General features: G+C 32.7%; 3 protein-coding genes and 2 pseudogenes across 3 annotated transcripts; 3 read left to right on the top strand and 2 right to left on the bottom strand.

The window, feature by feature from the left end:
• Window positions 1-841: 841 nt before the first annotated feature.
• Window positions 842-1,434, bottom strand: LOC111681112 (cuticle protein 16.5-like). The gene is made up of 2 exons (XM_023442834.2): window positions 1,362-1,434; window positions 842-1,294 (listed from the first exon to the last, which is right to left on the bottom strand). Exons 1-2 carry the CDS (start codon window positions 1,371-1,373, stop codon window positions 902-904), a joined length of 405 nt encoding a protein of 134 aa, XP_023298602.2. The 5' UTR covers window positions 1,374-1,434; the 3' UTR covers window positions 842-901.
• Window positions 1,435-1,951: 517 nt separating this feature from the next.
• Window positions 1,952-6,371, top strand: LOC111681119 (annotated as a pseudogene).
• Window positions 6,372-8,489: 2,118 nt separating this feature from the next.
• Window positions 8,490-9,038, bottom strand: LOC124420304 (annotated as a pseudogene).
• A 410-nt stretch (window positions 9,039-9,448) lies between these two features.
• Window positions 9,449-12,675, top strand: LOC124420255 (cuticle protein 38-like). Its single transcript, XM_046952504.1, has 3 exons — window positions 9,449-9,478; window positions 9,539-9,807; window positions 12,441-12,675. Exons 1-3 carry the CDS (start codon window positions 9,467-9,469, stop codon window positions 12,673-12,675), a joined length of 516 nt encoding a protein of 171 aa, XP_046808460.1. The 5' UTR covers window positions 9,449-9,466.
• A 9,523-nt stretch (window positions 12,676-22,198) lies between these two features.
• Window positions 22,199-22,752, top strand: LOC111681121 (cuticle protein 38-like). The gene is made up of 2 exons (XM_046952635.1): window positions 22,199-22,258; window positions 22,327-22,752. The coding sequence occupies exons 1-2, from the start codon at window positions 22,247-22,249 to the stop codon at window positions 22,720-22,722; spliced, it is 408 nt and encodes a 135-aa protein (XP_046808591.1). The 5' UTR covers window positions 22,199-22,246; the 3' UTR covers window positions 22,723-22,752.
• Window positions 22,753-23,318: the final 566 nt, after the last annotated feature.

The following is a 23,318-nucleotide window of genomic DNA, read 5'->3' as shown; positions in this document are numbered from 1 at the left end:
CTAGACTATAGATTAGACTATAGACTAGACTATAGACTAGACTATAGACTAGACTATAGACTAGACTATAGACTAGACTATAGACTAGACTATAGACTAGACTTTAGATTATACTACAGAAAAGGCTATACACAATTCTAAAGACTAGACTATAAGCTAGAGTATAGACTAAACAATAGAATAAACTATAGACTAAACTATATACTGAACTGTAGACTAAACTATAGACTAAATTATAGACTACACTATAGGCTATAAGCAGTACTATATACTAGACTATAGACTAGCTTGGACTGTAGACTAGACTATAGACTAAACTATAGACTATTCTAGTCTTTAGTCTTAGTCTAGACTAGACAATGCTATAAATTATACTACAAACTAGAATATGACCAGACTATAGACTAGACTATAAACTATAATATGAACTAGAGTATAGGTTAGAATATATACTAAACTATAGACTATAGTCTATAGACTAGACTATATAAAACGGTAAACTGGTGTATATACTAGACTATAGACCAAACTAGACTTTACACTGGACTATAGAATAGACTTTAGACTGGACCATAAACTAAACTTTAGGTTAGTCTATAGAATAGACTATGGATAAATATTCGAAAACCATCTCATACGTCCAGGTAAATTTTGTAGCACTATTAATTCAATGTGTTACAAACATTAGTACAAACATATTAAAGTTTTTCACTATTGTATTACATTGTGTATGAAGTCTGTTGAAATTAGTTCAAATTGGTTTATGGTTTCAGAAATAACTACATTTTGTAAAGCCCTAAATTGTATATAAATAATTAAAAATCAATAAATTTAAGTTTTAAATAAATTATTTTTTATTTCGCACTAATCAAAACAAAAACACACTGCAGTAACAGTTTTTTTACAACAAAACTGGAGCAGCAGCATAAGTCAAAGGAGCAGAGTAAGCCAAAGGATGAGAGTAGGCAGCGGCGTATTTGGCAACAACAGGAGTGGAGTAGGCCAAAGGAGTAGAGTAGGCAGCAGCGTATTTGGCTACTACAGGAGCGCCATAAGCAGCAGCAACAGGGGCAGTGTAGGCAAGAGTCTTGGCAACAACAGGGGTAGCTACTGGAGCGACAACAGGGGTGGAGACAATACCATTGTGGTTGCGAGCAATATATTGGCTACTGGTGGCGGTAACAACACCAGCGGGAGCAGCTACAACGGAGGCAGGAGCAGTGTAAGCAAAAGGAGCACCAATCAAACCGTGTTTGGCAGCAGCACAGGCAATGACAGCGAAGATAACAACGGCCTAAAGTTCAATTTTTTCATTATTAGTATAACTATAATTTAAAATAAATTATTTTTATGAAACTTACGAATTTGAACATTTTGTTAAAATTTGGCTTGAATCTACTTAAAGAAGTGGATAAGAGTGAGTGATAATAAAAAACTGTCAAGTAGACAATATTTATATCAAAACTAAACATAGTAAGTTGTAGAATTACAGAAACAATAAAATATTGATTTAAAAATCCTCCAAATTTACATAAAATTTGAATTCTTGCATTTTAATATATTTGTAATTATTATTTGTAAGTTTACCACCAAATGAAAAATAATCTAAAATTACGTCTGAAAATGATAATAAAAATACTATTGTTAAATTATACATAAATATACCAAGAGCTTAAATAAAATTAAAAATCTATATTAAAAATTCAAAATGCATACCTTTTTCACCTACTAAATTTAAATCATGAAGTTTAAAGACTTGCCTGTTAAAGTTACAAATATGTTAATATCTCATGCACATATTAAAGATTTTATATTTGTTTAATGAAAAAAAATGTAAAACACTTTAGGACGTGCCTTTAATTTACAACCTCTTCTTAATTAGTTCATTTTATAGATTTATTACTATAAATAGTATAACGGTTTATCAAAAAGATATCAATTACTATTTAACTGTTTTAACAAACAAGTCTAAATCACAATTAAATAAAATCAAAATGTTCAAATTTGTAAGTTGAAAGTTTTTCTTGTAAAATATCGTTTAAATGTTAATAATAATTTTGTTTAAATCCTAAAGGCCGTTGTCATATTCGCCGTTATTGCCTGTGCTGCTGCCAAACCCGGTTTAGTTGCTCCTTTGGCTTATACTGCTCCTGCCGTCGTTGTAGCTGCTCCCGCTGGTGTTGTTACCGCCACCAGTAGCCAATATATTGCTCGCAACCACAATGGTATTGTCTCCACCCCTGTTGTTGCTCCAGTAGCTGCCCCTGTTGTTGCCAAGACTCTTGCCTACACCGCCCCTGTTGCTGCTGCTTATGCTGCCCCTGTTGTAGCCAAATACGCTGCTGCTTACTCTCATCCCTTGGCCTACTTCGCTCCTGTTGTTGCTAAATACGCCGCCGCTTACTCTCATCCTTTGGCCTATTCAGCACCTTTGACTTATGCTGCTGCCCCAGCTCCAGTTTTGTTCTAAAAACTGTCAAGTCTGGTTGCTTATTTGATGATAATTAATTAATTGTGATTTAATGAAAATGTTAATAAATGTTTAATTTAAGTATTCAAAATTTCAAGAGTTTTTCATTAGAAATCGAAATTTTTCATAAAGTATTTGGTTCAAGTACGGAATCAATCGTTTAGATTAAAGTAATCTCTTTCGTTTTAATATAATCTGAAATTCATTTCAGCTAAAACTTATGGGGAAACGTAATGATTTTAAACGCCAATAAGCATAACGGCTTATATACTCATTACTTTAACACGCTTTGCTTACAAGTAAGGGGTTAAAAATGGTGTGAAAAAATTCCCAAAAAATAGACTAGCGATGTTGAGCTGCTGATGGACTTACAACAGTCACAGTTTAATTGCATTGCTTCAACTGGAGCGTTGCTCAATGAAAAACTGTTTTCTTCTTTACGGTGTCATTACAGGGAAGTACTTAATTCGCCTTGTCTTCATATTATAGAACATTTAGAATCATTTTGCCTTTTATACGTTTGTCATGTTACCAGGTTCAATATTATAGAAATTTCAAAAAGTACCTTTTGAAGAACTGTAAGTACGTCAAAGTCCCCTTTTACGTGTTCTTGCCTAAACCGGGCTCCACATACATAATTTCATATGTTCAATATTATAGAAATTTCAAAAAGTTCCCTTTTATAGTTTCTCAATTAATCCGGGCTCTACAAACTTGTCAAAAAATATCGTTTTAAGAACAAAAAGTGCCAAAAAGTCCCCTTTTAAGGTTCTTACTTAATACGGGCTCTGCATACATAATTTTATGTTTCTAAGTTCAGTATTTTAGAAATATCCGGTAGAATTATTTAAAATTCGAATCTGCCAAATATCTGGAGTCTACTGAAAACTGATTTCAACATACATACAGACAGACAGACGGTCATGGCTAAATCGACTATAAGGATTCAGAATAAATACTGTATAGGGTTGGAAATTATATCATAGAAATTACAAAGGGAATGACAAACTTATATATACACACAGAAAACAGATCGATGGGAAATCGGTTACCATGATAAATATTTAGTTAAACTAATTAAAATTGTATCGCTGTTATTGAAAAAGGTGGCAATTTACGTATATGAAATATCCTGTCCAGTATACCGACCATTGCTACTACGTTGCTTAATTTCCGCAATGCAAAAACATGACTTCCGTTTACAACCACGCAGATGGGATGGACTCTGTCGAGAGAAGCAAGCGGTCAGAGAGATGCAAGCGGTAGATCGAAGTAGGAATCTATAAAAAACCGAATGCTTGTTTCATACTCACAAACTGTAGTAAATCTGTATGAACAGAGTTTTCACGGAAAATACCTGGCGACAAGAAAGAAAACTTGTATAAGATACCTTTCATCCATCATCATTCGTCACCCAGAACAATTCTAATTCATCCAACACATTCACTTTAGGTATACGGGCCGGTTAGACCCATATATGCCTTCATTCTTCCTGCATGATATGCATTTTAAACCAACTCATATCCAATACTTAGTACCACGGATACGGCATTAGCACCGAACTTATCACGAAATATATATTTCGTTTTAAACCACAGCCACTAAATGGATCCCGATGAAAACTCAACTAACTAACCAGCCAGAACATAGTCCTGCGGGCAATTGGCCACCCGTAGTACAATATTATGTAGTTGGACCCCATGTTAAAACATTTCAAGTATGACAGACTAGTGGAATGACATCACCACTTTGTAGTCCTAACAGACTAGAGATAATGGTAGCACCTCTCTTCCCCGGGATTGCAATAATGCCAAGATGAGATCTTTCATCAAGATAACATGCCCCCGGGGAAACTATATGTTGAAATCATTTTTTAGAAAAGATTCAAATATTCAATAATTCTATCAGACATGCGTTCGGAAAGAACACTATTTAAAATCAGCCAAATCGGACCATTAATAAAAATTTTCTGTAATATTGAATGTAGAAACATAAAATTTAGCATGTAGGTCCTGAAGTAAATGATATCTACCAAAATGGGACATTTTGGAACTTTTTCATTCCTTGAAAACTACTTTTTGAATTTTCTATAATATTAAACATAGAAATATTGTTTTTAAGATTGAACTAAGAATCATAAACTTAAGACCCCAAAGTTTGAATTAAAGACAAAATGCTGAAAAGTAATGAAAACATGTTATTTCCCAAAACACATTTTTTTTAAAAGAAAATAATAAGAAATTTTATGTTAATAAATTAATTTGTTTATTTTTCATCACTTCATTTTAAATTCGCCGTAAGATAGGTTTTTAGAACAAAACAGGAGCAGAGTAGGCCAAATGATGAGAGTAGGCAGCAGCGTACTTAGCAACAACAGGGGCGGAGTAAGTCAAGGGGTGATTGTAGGCAGCAGCGTATTGGCTACAACAGGAGCGGTATAAGCAGCAGCTACAGGAGCAGTATAAGCAACAGTCTTGGCAACAACAGGGGTAGCAACTGGAGCTACAACAGGAGTAGAGACAATACCATTATGGTTGCGGGCAATATATTGACTACTGGTAGCAGTAACAACACCAGCTGGGGCAGCCACTACAGCGGCGGGAGCAGTGTAAGCCAAAGGAGCAATAAAACCGGGTTTGGCAGCAGCACAGGCAATGACAGCGAAGATGACAACAGCCTAAAGAAATTGAACATTATAAATATATATGACAATTGACTTTTGAAAAATCTCGAAGAAAAACTTACGAATTTGAACATTTTGTTAAAGTTTTTTGTTGGAAATGATTTGTTTAAGAGATGAAACGTGTTTGATGACAATTTTGAAAAGACAAAATCTTTTTATAATAAAATTATCATCATTATATCTAATTTATAAAACAAACATTGGATATATAGAAAACACCCCTCCAACATGTGAGTATAAAACTTTACATTATCCACTACTTACATATGCTTATGTATGTAAATGATGTTTGAATTATGCACTAAGCATACAACTGACAAACATTTCGCTCTGCTTAGTAATTTCAAATGAGTAATGCTTTAATTTTTGTTGTAAGTGTGAACAACAACTTTTTGCTTTAAATATGGTTTAATGATATTAGCATTATTTAGTAGGGAATTCAGTTATTTTTTTTTATTTCAAGAACATAGACATTATTTTGAGGGTTATTATAAACTTTTCAGAAAAAAAACGGTTAATATTATTAAGATTTTCAAACTAATTTTACTATAAATATGTTCACATCAACTGCTAAAAGTATCATTAACATTGTCTAACTTGTTAACGTTACATTTAAATCAAAACAAAATGTTCAAATACGTAAGTTGATTGGACTCATTGTTTTCAACTCGACAGATAAATAATAATTTTGAATTTATCCTTTTAGGCCGTTGTTATCTTCGCCTTGATTGCCTGTGCCGCTGCCAAACCCGGTTTTGTAGCTCCTTTGGCTTATACTGCTCCCGCTGCCGTTGTAGCTGCCCCCGCCGGTGTTGTCACTGCCACTAGTAGCCAATTTGTTGCCCGTAACCACAATGGTATTGCCACCGCTCCCGTTGTTGCTCCAGTCCAGTAGCTGCCCTGTTGCTGCCTACACTGCTCCTGTAGCTGCCGCCTACACTACCCCAGTTGTAGCCAAATACGCTGCTGCTTATGCTACTCCTTTGGCCTACTCTGCTCCCGTTGCCGCTGCTTACAGCGCTCCTTTGACTTATGCTGCCACTCCTTTGGCTTATGCTAATGCTCATTTGGATGCCGCTTATGCCAGCAGCCGTGTTGACCTCAAGCAAAACTACAACGCTGCTGTCGTTCCTGCCACTTATGCTGCTGCTGTTGCTCCTCTTAAGTACACAGCTGCTCCCGTTTTGTTGTAAATTTAGATTTTGTGAAATGATTTTAGCGAAGTAAAAAATTATCTGTGATTAAGCGATTTTAAAGAAAAACTTAGTGCTTTTATTAAAAAACAAGTAGAAAAATATTGTTAGGCATGGCCGACCATATGATACCCTATACCATTGAGTATATTAAAAATGTGGATTATTTTTAATAATAAAGCATTTTAGTTATCTAACTTAGTTCCGAAATATTTTATCACTTAATTGAAAAGAAGTGCTTTTCTAAAAGAGGGGTTATATGGGGGCAAGGGTAAATATGGGCCTATCCTTAAAAAATTTTGGTACATGGCTTTTCGTTTACATTAGAGTTATGTATGCTAGATTTCATAGTGGTACCAGTGTTTATAAGTAAATTATTGTCCTTTAAGTCACTTTCTAAAGGGGACTTTGTATGGGGGCTAGGGTCAAATAAAGTCCAATAATTACAAAAATCGGTAATATTATTAAAACGTATACATATAACTAAGTTTTGCGGATTTTTGTAGAGATACTACTGATTCTTTAGACAAATAGCTAAAAATTCCATTAACAAAATGAATAATGTTATTGATAGCGAACACTCATTACCAGGTAATGTATTAAATAACTATACATTATCTTGATTACTCATTACCAAAGTTTGAAGATTTTTTACTGGGTTACTTAAATACTTCTTGATAACTTCGGAATAAGTCGAGATTTTTGGAAATACATTGGTAAGCAACTAAAACAGCCTGACAAAAGTTTTTGCCCAAAAACCAAAGTATACTATTCTAAACGATTTGAGACATTATAACAGCACCAAAACAACTTTGTTTACAAAATGTTGTATGTCATCTGAAACTTTATTCTGTTAGATTTCTTTCTTCTTTAAGATATCGTCAGGGATAGAACTCTTTTCGGTAGACGGACAACCTTATTGATGAATAGGGCTTTCCAATGGTCTATGTAATTTTCCATTTTGCAGACAATGAATGTGTTTGTGATTTAACGTTCGCGAATAATCCTACAGTTTAGTTGGCGAAGGTTTTCGAATTTTTTCGAATCATTTTGTAGCAAGCATTGAAAACAAAATTATAGATTGATATGTACTAAAGTTTTTTTTAGAACTTAAAAATTTTCCAATAGAAAATAGTAGAAAAGTTAAAATTACATTCTCGGGCGACTTATGAAACCAAAATATTTTAACTTTAAAGCAAAAGTGATGTTAGTTGACCTATATAGACTTTTTATTCGGGTTTTTGTAATTGATAGCCTTTTCAATATTGGTCATTGTTAACACTGAGATCAAGAATTATGGATACCATATTCTTAAGTTAAGGTTATCGCAGTCTGAATGTGCTGCATCGATCGAAGAAATAGTAGACGGTTGGGTCGAAAATTTGGACTATAAGGCGGATGAGACAAATCCGCGCATTCACCTCTTTTTTAAATTCTTTTAAACAGCTGTTGCTAAATGCGATTGAGCGTAATATCACACGCTTTCATGTCTGATCGTATATTCCCAAGGTTATTTCCTAATTCAAAGTATTCAGTAGCACTCGGTATAAGTTCTCTGCATTTCACCAGCTTATAATAAATAACACCATTTTGATCTCTTCAAATACCTAAAAAGCATTACCATAGCGACGTCGATATATCACGCAATAAAACAGATTATATTAATTTTAGGCATAGTGTCGATATTCCATTTAAACATCTTATTTGTAGAGAAATTGTAACCACTTATGTAATAACATAGTTTGCAATGACTCCTCCTGATTTGCATAGAAGTAGTCAAATATCGTCTTATTAATGTGTTATATAAATAGGTAGTTGCTAACTCTTTAGTCATCTTCTTCTCCCTGAAGTTATAGAAGTTGTATTTCTATTTTATAACTGTCCTACTTACTTGTAAGCGATTGTGTTCAGCACTTGTCTTCAATCATGACACTGTATTACAGTAATGATTACAAATGCTACTTTGTAAGTTAGTTTACATATTTTAACACCTTACTTGGTAATGATAGTTTTTGCTGGGTAATTAACTTCTTAAAAGAATTTCTTTTACAGAAAAACTATTTAAATAAAACAGTTGGAAAATTTTATATTAATAAATTAATTCGTTTATTTTTGAGAACAAAACATCAAATTCGCCGTAAAACAGTTTTTTAAAACAAAACTGGAGCTGGGGCAGCAGCATAGGTCAAAGGTGCAGAGTAGGCCAAAGGATGAGAGTAAGCGGCGGCGTATTTAGCAACAACAGGGGCGGAGTAAGCCAAGGGGTGAGTGTAGGCAGCAGCGTATTTGGCAACAACTGGAGCGGTATAAGCAGCAACAGGAGCAGTGTAAGCAATAGTCTTGGCAACAACAGGGGTAGCTACTGGAGCAACTGGAGCTACAACGGAGCGGTGGCAATACCATTGTAGTTACGAGCAATAACTTGGCTACTGGTGGCAGTAACAACACCAGCAGGGGCAGCTACTACAGCGGCGGGAGCAGTGTAAGCCAAAGGAGCAACTAAACCGGGTTTGGCAGCAGCACAGGCAATGACAGCAAAGATGACAACAGCCTGAAGTAAATAATGTTATGTAATTAGTAACATAATTATTTAAAAACAAATCTTTCAGAAATACATACGAATTTGAACATTTTGTTTAAGTTAGTTAAAATGATTTGTTTAACGAAACAGTTGAAAAACGTTTGATACAAATTGAAATTGAACTCAAACAATTTATACAGATTTAAACAATTTTACCACAAAATATTAACTATAACTTAACAGTTAAACAGTTTCGGTATTCAAATTTATGTGAAACATGTTTCTGTTATGCTTTAAGCATATCATCAACAAGCAAAAGCATATATACATAGATTTGTATTATAGAAGGTGAGTACTGCTCGTAGGTGTGAATAATTGCCGATCTAAATAATGTATTTTAATTGAATTCTTTTTTAGTTGTTTAATTTCAAGAACAGGGTCAATTTAATTATGAATTCGATTAATATTGCTGGGCGTATTAAACTGTTATACAAATCCAGATTTTAATACTAAATTTAGTATATATATTAAGCTTATTATTACTCAAAGTATTATTAACAATTTCTTACTTGTTAAAGCAACTCAGTAAATCAAACAAAATGTTCAAATTCGTAAGTTATTTAAAATTTATTCAAATTAGCAAAATTTCCAATAATTTTTTCATTCTACAGACTGTTGTCATCTTCGCCCTCATTGCCTGTGCTGCTGCCAAACCCGGTTTTGTTGCTCCTTTGGCTTACACTGCTCCAGCCGCTGTTGTTGCTGCCCCTGCTCCCGTTGTCACTGCCACCAGTAGCCAAGTTATTGCCCGCAACTACAATGGTATTGCCACTGCTCCCGTTGTTGCCCCCGTAGCTGCTCCCGTTGTTGCCAAGACTGTTGCTTATACTGCTCCTGTAGCTGCTGCTTATACAGCTCCCGTTGTAGCTAAATATGCTGCCGCTTACCCTCATGCTTTGGCTTACTCTACTCCCGTTGTAGCTAAATACGCCGCCGCTTATTCTCATCCTTTAGCTTACTCCGCTCCCGTTGTAGCCAAATATGCCGCCGCTTACTCTCATCCTTTGGCCTACTCTGCACCTTTGACTTATGCTGCTGCGCCAGCTTTCTTTTAAAACTATTTATTAGCGAATTTAAATTGATATAAAATAAACCATTTAATTTATTATTAAAAAATTTCCAAGAGTTTTTTGTTTTACTAATTTATCTTAGTTAGACTAATCGCTTACTATTTCTGTACAAATAAGAGGTTTACATTACTTATCAGCACTTTGTATGAAACTAAAACATATCATTGTTAAAGGTTCTAAACGTTTACATATGTATATGCGACTATTACTCTGCTACACCCTTAAAATGTTCGATATATTGTGGAGATATACAATAATTTTTGTTTTATCCTCTAGTACAAATAAAAACCCCACTTACAGATTTTGAAAATTCTATTAATTGTTTTCCAGATTAACAATATGTTACATATGAGAGATGCCTAGCAAATTATTGCAAGTTCGCCAATTTCTATCTATTTATAAAAAAATTTTAATTATCTAACAGTTTTGTATTTAATTTATATATGTGGTGCCAAGCCCTCTATTGAAAGTCCGCCCGTTATTTTCTAAATGTTCACATGAATGTCAAAGTTATTCATATAAAATTTTAAGATTCTAGCTCTAAGGGCTTCAAGCTCCCCAGATGAAAGTCCGCCCTTTATGTAAAATTTGATGAATCTAGTTCTATATTTTCCTAGATAAACAATATTTTGTATTTTATTCATATGGGAGATGTCAAGTCCCCATTAAAAGTTCGCTCGTTATACTCTAAATGTTCAGTTGAATATCTTGTAGTTTCTCAGATATACGAATTTTCTATTTTATTCATATGGAGGCTCCAAGAGAGCAAGAGATGACAATACGCTCTTTTTCCTTAAAAATGTTCAGATGAATATTAAAGTTCTTTGTGAAAAATTTTAAGAATTTAGTTATATTAGTTTCCCAGATAAACGAATTTTTGTATTTAATTAATATGGAAGGTGCCGCTCTCCTCATCGGAAGTCCTCTAATTTATTTACCCAAAAAGTTAAAATTATTCGTGCAAAATTTTAAGGTTATAACTGTATTAGTTTCCAAGATAAACGCAAGTCAGCCCACTAACTCTAGTCCGCCCACTTTTTATTCCATATATTGACACTAAAGTGAATGCGACAAAATTTGAGGACTCTAACTGTTATATTATCTCAAATATACGAATTTTATATTTTCTTAATGTGGACGTGGCTCACTTGAAAATTCAAATAAAAAGTAGCCTATTACATATTCCAGACATACAGGAATATGCGGTTAAAATTTCAAGAAAATCGGTTCAGCCATACAAACACTCATTCATTTTTATATATATAGATGTTCAGAAGATTTGTATGCTATAATTCACCATACTCCTTTTGATCTTCACATTACTTTATAATTTTAAATAAATTTAAGTTTTGTAATCTTATGGTCCAAATTTTTTTAATTGCAAAGTTTTAGATACTTTCGGGTCCACTTTGGTCTATTTATTGTTGAATAGAATTGAAAACATTTAAGTCAAATTTTGCAGGGGCCTTTTAATAGGTGCTACGTCAAGTCTAGTATGGAACTTGCTAAATTTTAATATACCCTCCCCACTAAAGTGAAGGGTATAACTAAATAGTAAACTTGTCGAACATATGGATGATAAAATTATTCAAGGTTTAGAAGTTAGCTGTGGTCGTCAGAAAATAATGTTAGTAACTTAGTCAGTCAGTCAGTTAGTTAGTTAGTTAGTTAGTTAGTTAGTTCGTTAGTTCATTAGTTCGTTAGTTCGTTAGTTAGTTCGTTAGTTCGTTAGTTCGTTAGTTCGTTAGTTGGTTAGTTGGTTAGTTGGTTAGTTAGTTAGTTGGTTAGTTGGTTAGTTGGTTAGTTGGTTAGTTGGTTAGTTGGTTAGTTAGTTAGTTAGTTAGTTAGTTAGTTAGTTAGTTAGTTAGTTAGTTAGTTAGTTAGTAGTTAGTTTAGTTAGTTCGTTCGTTAGTTCGTTAGTTGGTTAGTTAGTTAGTCATTTATAATAACGTAGTTGGTAAAACCCTAAGAACTATCAATAATTTCAATAACTTCTATTCCCATTATTGAAAACGAAAATGAACTTGAAAAATCAAACAACTAAGTACCACATAACGTTAAAAAACCCTTTTAAATTTATTCAAATCACGTACTACCAACAACTACTCTTACTACCAAATTTAACCATAAACAAGAAGCAGAGCTTTAACTTAAGTCTCAACTTTTTGGTATAAAACATGCAGGCAAATTAAACCGAAAACATATTTCAATAACTGTCTTACAACAGCAAACAAGAAATTTTTAACAAATTACAACAAAATGGCCAAATTCGTGAGTTTTACAAATTCAAAAACTATTTTTAAACAAACATTATTAAATCACAATCATTCCTTTCCTACGAACAGATCATTGTTTTGTGCGCTTTTATTGCCTGTGCTGCTGCCAAACCCGGTGTTGTATCTCCTTTGGCTTATACTGCTCCTTTGGCATACTCTACCCCCTTGACCTACTCTACTCCCTTGGCTTACTCCGCTCCATTGACTTATGCTGCCGCTCCTGTAGCTTATGCTAATGCTCATTTGGATGCCGCTTATGCCAGCAGCCGTGTTGATATTAAGCAAAACTATAATGCTGCCGTTGTCCCTGCCACTTATGCTGCCGCCCCTGCTGTTCAAGTAGCTACACCTTTCGCTGCCGTAGCTCCTCTTAAATACACTGCTGCTCCCGTTTTATTGTAAATTTCTTGTTTGTAATTGTTATTAGAAAAAATCGAAATAAACTAAAAAATCTGTGATTTATTGTTAAAGAAATTAAAATTTGTTTTTTTGTTTTTAAATAGTTTTTTTACATGGTATAAATTAATGGTTTTTTGAAAAAAACTATCAATACCCAGTGTGCTTTGCTTATCCTAAAGCAATACAAAAATTCGAGGAAAACGGACCTTTATGTTTTCACTCAAAGTGATCACAGGATTCGCTTATTTTTGCTCTATCTCTTATAGATTTCGAGAAAAACGAACTTTTATGTTTTCACTCAAATATCGGTTTTTGATAAGAAATAAAAGTGATCACAGGATTCGCTTGTTTTTGCTCTTTCTTTTATAGTTTTCAAGAAAAACGGACTTTTATGTTTTCACTCAAATATCGATTTTTAGTAGAAAATAAAAGTGATCACAGGATTCACTTGTTTTCACTCAAATATCGGTTTTTAGTAGGAAATAAAAGTGATCACAGGATTCGCTTGTTTTTGCTCTATCTCTTATAGTTTTCGAGAAAACGGACTTTTATGTTTTCACTCAAATATCGGTTTTTGGTGTGAAATAAAAGTGATCACAATTAACTTTTATGTTTTCACTCAAATATCGGTTTTATTTGGAAATAAAAGATTCGCTTGTTTTTGCTCTATCTCTTATAGTTTTCGAGAAAAACGGACTTTTATGTTTTCACTCAAATATCGGTTTTTAGTAGGAAATAAAAGTGATCACAGGATTCGCTTGTTTTTGCTCTATCTCTTATAGTTTTCGAGAAAAACGGACTTTTATGTTTTCACTCAAATATCGGTTTTAGTAGGAAATAAAAGTGATCACAGGATTCGCTTGTTTTTGCTCTATCTCTTATAGTTTTCGAGAAAAACGGACTTTTATGTTTTCACTCAAATATCGGTTTTTGGAGTGAAATAAAAGTGATCACAGGATTCGCTTGTTTTTGCTCTATCTCTTATAGTTTTCGAGAAAAACGGACTTTTATGTTTTCACTCAAATATCGGTTTTAGTAGGAAATAAAAGTGATCACAGGATTCGCTTGTTTTTGCTCTATCTCTTATAGTTTTCGAGAAAACGGACTTTTATGTTTTCACTCAAATATCGGTTTTAGTAGGATTCGCTTGTTTTTGCTCTATCTCTTATAGTTTTCGAGAAAAACGAACTTTTATGTTTTCACTCAAATATCGGTTTTTTAGTAGGAAATAAAAGTGATCACAGGATTCGCTTGTTTTTGCTCTATCTCTTATAGTTTTCGAGAAAAACGGACTTTTATGTTTTCACTCAAATATCGGTTTTTGATATGAAATAAAAGTGATCACAGGATTCGCTTGTTTTTGCTCTATCTCTTATAGTTTTCGAGAAAAACGAACTTTTATGTTTTCACTCAAATATCGGTTTTTAGTAGGAAATAAAAGTGATCACAGGATTCGCTTGTTTTTCTCTATCTCTTATAGTTTTCGAGAAAAACGGACTTTTATGTTTTCACTCAAATATCGGTTTTAGTAGGAAATAAAAGTGATCACAGGATTCGCTTGTTTTTGCTCTATCTCTTATAGTTTTCGAGAAAAACGGACTTTTATGTTTTCACTCAAATATCGGTTTTTGATATGAAATAAAAGTGATCACAGGATTCGCTTGTTTTTGCTCTATCTCTTATCGAGAAAAACGGACTTTTATGTTTTCACTCAAATATCGGTTTTTGATATGAAATAAAAGTGATCACAGGATTCGCTTGTTTTTGCTCTATCTCTTATAGTTTTCGAGAAAAACGGACTTTTATGTTTTCACTCAAATATCGGTTTTTGTAGTGAAATAAAAGTGATCACAGGATTCGCTTGTTTTTGCTCTATCTCTTATAGTTTTCGAGAAAAACGGACTTTTATGTTTTCACTCAAATATCGGATTCGCTTGTTTTTGCTCTATCTCTTATAGTTTTCGAGAAAAACGGACTTTTATGTTTCCACTCAAATATCGGTTTTAGTAGGAAATAAAAGTGATCACAGGATTTGCTTGTTTTTGCTCAATCTCTTCCAGTTTTCGAGAAAAACGAACTTTTATGTTTTCACTCAAATATCGGTTTTTGATATGAAATAAAAGTGATCACAGGATTCGCTTGTTGTTGCTCTATCTCTTATAGTTTTCGAGAAAAACGGACTTTTATGTTTTCACTCAAATATCGGTTTTTAGTAGGAAATAAAAGTGATCACAGGATTCGCTTGTTTTTGCTCTATCTCTTATAGTTTTCGAGAAAAACGGACTTTTATGTTTTCACTCAAATATCGGTTTTTGGAGTGAAATAAAAGTGATCACAGGATTCGCTTGTTTTTGCTCTATCTCTTATAGTTTTCGAGAAAAACGGACTTTTATGTTTTCACTCAAATATCGGTTTTTGGAGTGAAATAAAAGTGATCACAGGATTCGCTTGTTTTTGCTCTATCTCTTATAGTTTTCGAGAAAAACGGACTTTTATGTTTTCACTCAAATATTGGTTTTTGATATGAAATAAAAGTGATCACAGGATTCGCTTGTCTTTGCTCTATCTCTTATAGTTTTCGAGAAAAACGGACTTTTATGTTTTCACTCAAATATAGGTTTTTGATATGAAATAAAAGTGATCACAGGATTCGCTTGTTTTTGCTCTATCTCTTATAGTTTTCCAGAAAAACGAACTTTTCTGTTTTCACTCAAATATCGGTTTTTTGATATGAAATAAAAGTGATTACAGGATTTGCTTGTTTTAGCTCTATCTCTTATAGTTTTCGAAAAAAACGGACTTTTATGTTTTCACTCAAATATCGGTTTTTGATATGAAATAAAAGTGATCACAGGATTCGCTTGTTTTTGCTCTATCTCTTATAGTTTTCGAGAAAAACGGACTTTTATGTTTTCACTCAAATATCGGTTTTTGGAGTGAAATAAAAGTGATCACAGGATTCGCTTGTTTTTGCTCTATCTCTTATAGTTTTCGAGAAAAACGACTTTTATGTTTTCACTCAAATATCGGGTTTTTGATATGAAATAAAAGTGATCACAGGATTCGCTTGTTTTAGCTCTATTTCTTATAGTTTTCGAAAAAAAACGGACTTTTATGTTTTCACTCAGAAATCGAATCCTGTGATCGGTGATCACAGGACTCGCTTGTTTTTGCTCTATCTCTTATAGTTTTCGAGAAAAACGGACTTTTATGTTTTCACTCAAATATCGGTTTTAGTAGGAAATAAAAGTGATCACAGGATTCGATTGGTTTTGCTCTATCTCTTATAGTTTTCGAGAAAAACGGACTTTTACGTTTTCACTCAAATATCGGTTTTTGATATGAAATAAAAGTGATCACAGGATTCGCTTGTTTTTGCTTATAGTTTTCGAGAAAAACGGACTTTTATGTCTTCACTCAAATATCGGTTTTTGATATGAAATAAAAGTGATCATAGGATTCGCTTGTTTTTGCTCTATCTCTTATAGTTTTCTAGAAAAGCGGACTTTTATGTTTCGCTGTTTTTGCTCTATCTCTTATAGTTTTCGAGAAAAACGGACTTTTATGTGATCACAGGATTCGCTTGTTTTTGCTCTATCTCTTATAGTTTTCGAGAAAAACGGACTTTTATGTTTTCACTCAAATATCGGTTTTTGATATGAAATAAAAGTGATCACAGGATTCGCTTGTTTTTGCTCTATCTCTTATAGTTTTCGAGAAAAACGGACTTTTATGTTTTCACTCAAATATCGGTTTTTAATATGAAATAAAAGTGATCACAGGATTCGCTTGTTTTTGCTCTATCTCTTATAGTTTTCGAGAAAAACGGACTTTTATGTTTTCACTCAAATATCGGTTTTTGATATGAAATAAAAGTGATCACAGGATTCGCTTGTTTTTGCTCTATCTCTTATAGTTTTCGAGAAAAACGGACTTTTATGTTTTCACTCAAATATCGGTTTTTTAATATGAAATAAAAGTGATCACAGGATTCGCTTGTTTTTGCTCTATCTCTTATAGTTTTCGAGAAAAACGGACTTTTATGTTTTCACTCAAATATCGGTTTTTAGTTGGAAATAAAAGTGATCACAGGATTCGCTTGTTTTTGCTCTATATCTTATAGTTTTCGAGAAAAACGGACTTTTATGTTTTCACTCAAATATCGGTTTTTATGAAATAAAAGTGATCACAGGATTCGCTTGTTTTTGCTCTATCTCTTATAGTTTTCGAGAAAAACGGACTTTTATGTTTTCACTCAAATATCGGTTTTAATATGAAATAAAAGTGATCACAGGATTCGCTTGTTTTTGCTCTATCTCTTATAGTTTTCGAGAAAAACGGACTTTTATGTTTTCACTCAAATATCGGTTTTTGATATGAAATAAAAGTGATCACAGGATTCGCTTGTTTTTGCTCTATCTCTTATAGTTTTCGAGAAAAACGGACTTTTATGTTTTCACTCAAATATCGGTTTTTAATATGAAATAAAAGTGATCACAGGATTCGCTTGTTTTTGCTCTATCTCTTATAGTTTTCGAGAAAAACGGACTTTTATGTTTTCACTCAAATATCGGTTTTAGTAGGAAATAAAAGTGATCACAGGATTCGCTTGTTTTTGCTCTATCTCTTATAGTTTTCGAGAAAAACGGACTTTTATGTTTTCACTCAAATATCGGTTTTGTATGAAATAAAAGTGATCACAGGATTCGCTTGTTTTTGCTCTATCTCTTATAGTTTTCGAGAAAAACGGACTTTTATGTTTTCACTCAAATATCGGTTTTTGATATGAAATAAAAGTGATCACAGGATTCGCTTGTTTTTGCTCTATCTCTTATAGTTTTCGAGAAAAACGGACTTTTATGTTTTCACTCAAATATCGGTTTTAGTAGGAAATAAAAGTGATCACAGGATTCGCTTGTTTTTGCTCTATCTCTTATAGTTTTCGAGAAAAACGGACTTTTATGTTTTCACTCAAATATCGGTTTTTGATATGAAATAAAAGTGATCACAGGATTCGCTTGTTTTTGCTCTATCTCTTATAGTTTTCGAGAAAAACGGACTTTTATGTTTTCACTCAAATATCGGTTTTTGATATGAAATAAAAGTGATCACAGGATTCGCTTGTTTTTGCTCTATCTCTTATAGTTTTCGAGAAAAACGGACTTTTATGTTTTCACTCAAATATCGGTTTTTGATATGAAATAAAAGTGATCACAGGATTCGCTTGTTTTTGCTCTATCTCTTATAGTTTTCGAGAAAAACGGACTTTTATGTTTTCACTCAAATATCGGTTTTTGGAGTGAAATAAAAGTGATCACAGGATTCGCTTGTTTTTGCTCTATCTCTTATAGTTTTCGAGAAAAACGGACTTTTATGTTTTCACTCAAATATCGGTTTTTGATATGAAATAAAAGTGATCACAGGATTCGCTTGTTTTTGCTCTATCTCTTATAGTTTTCGAGAAAAACGGACTTTTATGTTTTCACTCAAATATCGGTTTTTGATATGAAATAAAAGTGATCACAGGATTCGCTTGTTTTTGCTCTATCTCTTATAGTTTTCGAGAAAAACGGACTTTTATGTTTTCACTCAAATATCGGTTTTTGATATGAAATAAAAGTGATCACAGGATTCGCTTGTTTTTGCTCTATCTCTTATAGTTTTCGAGAAAAACGGACTTTTATGTTTTCACTCAAATATCGGTTTTTGATATGAAATAAAAGTGATCACAGGATTCGCTTGTTTTTGCTCTATCTCTTATAGTTTTCGAGAAAAACGGAATACTCAAATATCGGTTTTTGATATGAAATAAAAGTGATCACAGGATTCGCTTGTTTTTGCTCTATCTCTTATAGTTTTCGAGAAAAACGGACTTTTATGTTTTCACTCAAAAATCGGTTTTTGATATGAAATAAAAGTGATCACAGGATTCGCTTGTTTTTGCTCTATCTCTTATAGTTTTCGAGAAAAACGGACTTTTATGTTTTCACTCAAATATCGGTTTTGTATGAAATAAAAGTGATCACAGGATTCGCTTGTTTTTGCTCTATCTCTTATAGTTTTCGAGAAAAACGGACTTTTATGTTTTCACTCAAATATCGGTTTTTGATATGAAATAAAAGTGATCACAGGATTCGCTTGTTTTTGCTTATCTCTTATAGTTTTCGAGAAAAACGGACTTTTATGTTTTCACTCACAGGATTCGCTTGTTTTTGCTCTATCTCTTATAGTTTTCGAGAAAAACGGACTTTTATGTTTTCACTCAAATATCGGTTTTTAATATGAAATAAAAGTGATCACAAATATCGGTTTTTGATATGAAATAAAAGTGATCACAGGATTCGCTTGTTTTTGCTCTATCTCTTATAGTTGTCGAGAAAAACGGACTTTTATGTTTTCACTCAAATATTGGTTTTAGTAGGAAATAAAAGTGATCACAGGATTCGCTTGTTTTTGCTCTATCTCTTATAGTTTTCGAGAAAAACGGACTTTTATGTTTTCACTCAAATATCGGTTTTTGATATGAAATAAAAGTGATCACAGGATTCGCTTGTTTTTGCTCTATCTCTCATAGTTTTCGAGAAAAACGGACTTTTATGTTTTCACTCAAATATCGGATTTAGTAGGAAATAAAAGTGATCACAGGAATCGCTTGTTTTTGCTCTATCTCTTATAGTTTTCGAGAAAAACGGACTTTTATGTTTTCACTCAAATATCGGTTTTAGTAGGAAATAAAAGTGATCAGAGGATTCGCTTGTTTTTGCTCTATCTCTTATAGTTTTATGTTTTCACTCAAATATCGGTTTTAGTAGGAAATAAAAATGATCACAGGATTCGCTTGTTTTTGCTCTATCTCTTATAGTTTTCGAGAAAAACGAACTTTTATGTTTTCACTCAAATATCAGTTTTTAGTAGGAAATAAAAGTGATCAGAGGATTCGCTTGTTTTTGCTCTATCTCTTATAGTTTTCAAAAAACGGACTTTTATGTTTTGACTCAAATATCGATTTTGGTAGGAAATAAAAGTGATCACAGGAATCGCTTGTTTTTGCTCTATCTCTTATAGTTTTCGAGAAAAACGAACTTTTAGGTTTTCACTCAAATATCAGTTTTTAGTAGGAAATATAAGTGATCACAGGAATCGCTTGTTTTTGCTCTATCTCTTATAGTTTTCGAGAAAAACGGACTTTTATGTTTTCACTCAAATATCGGTTTTGGAGTGAAATAAAAGTGATCACAGGATTCGCTTGCTTTTGCTCTATCTCTTATAGTTTTCGAGAAAAACGGACTTTTATGTTTTCACTCAAATATCGGTTTTAGTAGGAAATAAAAGTGATCACAGGAATCGCTTGTTTTTGCTCTATCTCTGATAGTTTTCGAGAAAAACGGACTTTTATGTTTTCACTCAAATATCAGTTTTTAGTAGGAAATAAAAGTGATCACTGGATTCGCTTGTTTTTGTTCTATCTCTTATAGTTTCCGAGAAAAACGGACTCAAATATCGGTTTTCACTCAAATATCGGTTTTAGTTGGAAATAAAAGTGATCACAGGATTCGCTTGTTTTTGCTCTATCTCTTAAAGTTTTCGAGAAAAAACGAACTTTTATGTTTTCACTCAAATATCAGTTTTTAGTAGGAAATAATAATAATAAGGATTTGCTTGTTTTTGCTCTATCTCTTATAGTTTTCGAGAAAAACGGACTTTTATGTTTTCACTCAAATATCGGTTTTTAGCAGGAAATAAAAGTGATCACAGGATTCGCTTGTTTTTGCTCCATCTCTTATAGTTTTCGAGAAAAACGAACTTTTATGCTTTCACTCAAATATAGGTTTTTGATATGAAATAAAAGTGATCACGGGATTCGCTTGTTTTTGCTCTATCTCTTATAGTTTTCGAGAAAAACGGACTTTTATGTTTTCACTCAAATATCGGTTTTTAGCAGGAAATAAAAGTGCTCTATCTCTTATAGTTTTCGAGAAAAACGGACTTTTATGTTTTTACTCAAATATCGGTTTTAGTAGGAAATAAAAGTGATCACAGGATTCGATTGTTTTTGCTCTATCTCTTATAGTTTTCGAGAAAAACGGACTTTTATGTTTTCACTCAAATATGGGTTTTAAGTAGAAAATAATAGTTTTCGAGAAAAACGGACTTTTATGTTTTCACTCAAATATCAGTTTTTAGTAGGAATAAAAGTGATCACAGGATTCGCTTGCTTTTGCTCTATCTCTTATAGCTTTCGAGAAAAACGAACTTTTATGATTTCACTCAAATATCGGTTTTTGATATGAAATAAATGTGATTACAGGATTCGCTTGTTTTTGCTCTATCTCTTATAGTTTTCGAGAAAAACGAACTTTTATGATTTCACAAAAATATCGGTTTTTAGTTGGAAATAAAAGTGATCACAGGATTCGCTTGTCTATCTCTTATAGTTTTCGAGAAAAACGAACTTTTATGTTTTCACTCAAATATAGGTTTTTGATATGAAATAAAAGTGATAACAGGATTCGCATGTTTCTGCCGTATCTCTCATAGTTTTCGAGAAAAACTGAATTTTATGTTTTCACTCAAATATCGGTGTTGGTAGGAAATAAAAGTGATCACAGATTTCTCTTGTTCTTGCTGATTTCACTACCCCTTTGAGCAGTCCTCTTTACACACGTATGGACATGTTGTTTTATAAAGTTTTTATAAAATAAAATGTTATTAAAAAATAGTTATTTTAACTTTTTAATAATTTATTTTTTTTATTTCACACTAATAACAGTTTTTAAAACAAAACTGGTGCTGAAGCAGCAGCAGCAGCGTAAGTAAGAGGAGCAGAGTAGGCCAAAGGATGAGAGTAAGCGGCAGCGTATTTAGCAACAAGAGGTGTAGAATAAGCCAAAGGAGCAGCATATTTGGCAACAATAGAAGCTACTGGAGCAACAACAGGGGTGGAGACAATGCCATTATGGTTGCGAGCAATATATTGGCTACTGGTGGCAATATTTATATCAGAACTTTAACATATTAAATTACAATTACATAACAGTTATTTTAACATTTTATGGAAACAAACATCCTTCAGATTTACATAAAACTCAATGTGTGATATATTTTCTTAAAGAAGTTAACATTTTTAAATTAAATAATAATTATTATTTGTTGTTTAACTAAGAAGTAAACAAAAAATCTAGATAGAAATGTTTTTGTATGTAAATATATATTTAACAAACAGTAAGTTAATTTCAGTGTTAAATTATAGATAAAAATTCCGATAGTTTAAAATAAATTTAACAACTAAATTTAAAATTCATAATGCGTGTTAGCTGTTAGTTTAATTCATGGAGTTTAAACACTTGTCTTTAAAGTTACAAATAAGTTAATATCTCAAACACATATCAAAGGTTTTATATTTGTTTAATACAAATTTAAAACACTTTGGGACGTGCCTTAAATTTACACCCTCTTAGTTATTTAATTTTAGAGATTTATTACTATAAATAGTTTAATGGTTTATCAAACAGATAACAATTATTAAGTAACAGTTTTAGCAATCAAGTCTAAATCACAATCTAACTAAAATAAAATGTTCAAATTTGTAAGTTAGAAATTTGTCTATTAAAATATTATTTAAATATTAATAAGAATTTTCTTTAAATCCTATAGGCCGTTGTTATCTTCGCTGTCATTGCCTGTGCTGCTGCCAAACCCGGTTTAGTTGCTCCTTTGACTTATACTGCACCTGCCGCCGTTGTAGCTGCCCCCGCTGGTGTTGTTACTGCCGCAAGTAGCCAATATATTGCTCGCAACCATAATGGTATTGTCTCCACCCCTGTTGTTGCTCCAGTTGCAGCCCCTGTTGTTGCTAAGACTCTTGCCTACACTGCTCCTGTTGCTGCTGCTTATACTACTCCTGTTGTAGCCAAATACGCTGCTGCTTACTCTCATCCCTTGGCCTACTCCACCCCTGTTGTTGCCAAATACGCCGCCGTTTACTCTCATCCTTTGGCCTATTCTGCTCCTTTGACTTATGCTGCTGCTCCAGCTCCAGTTTTGTTTTAAAAACTGTTTAGTCTGGTTATAAAAATGATAGTAGCGAAATAATTGTGATTTTAGGAAAATAATAAAAAAATATAAATTTTTTAAATTAAAATTTGAAAAAGTTTTATTTTTTTAACAATGATTTACGTTTCTATAAATTTAGGTTATATCTAGTTTCCAGCAATGATCGTTAATGTAATTTTCTCAATCGAAAGTTAATTGAAGAATAGGTATAATTATGAACCTAACCTCGTTAAATGTTTTAGAGCGGTCTAGTTTCACTTAGATATGTCAAATTTCATCGCTATACTCGTATTTTTTAACCAGTAGAGAGAATTAAAATCATATCCTGTAGGGAATCTTGTTTGGAGGGGGGTTTGTTAGGGTCAATTACACTCATGACATTAGGTAGACAATTCATATTAAACTTGTTTGTATTACTATCATTGGATTTTTAATCCAATAACAAGCTTTAAAGACATTTTGTAAATGAGACCATAATTGGGAGTCAAATATGGACCTGATCCTAAATTTCGTAGAGAGATTTTTGGATTATGAGGAACTTATTTATATCGAGGCGTAAGAACCTTGAATACATGTACTATGTAAATAGGTCT

Source organism: Lucilia cuprina, chromosome 5, assembly GCF_022045245.1.
Source record: "Lucilia cuprina isolate Lc7/37 chromosome 5, ASM2204524v1, whole genome shotgun sequence".
In the NCBI taxonomy this organism is placed as follows: Eukaryota; Metazoa; Arthropoda; class Insecta; order Diptera; family Calliphoridae; genus Lucilia; species Lucilia cuprina.
The sequence above is the reverse complement of the archived record's forward strand: the minus strand, read 5'-3'. Positions and strand labels throughout refer to the sequence as shown.

Excerpts from the sequence above, each read along its gene's own strand:
- LOC124420255 (XM_046952504.1), top strand. Across the intron at positions 9,808-12,440 it reads GTTGTAGCTAAATATGCTGC|GACCTACTCTACTCCCTTGG; the intron begins CGCTTACCCTCA and ends CTCTACCCCCTT.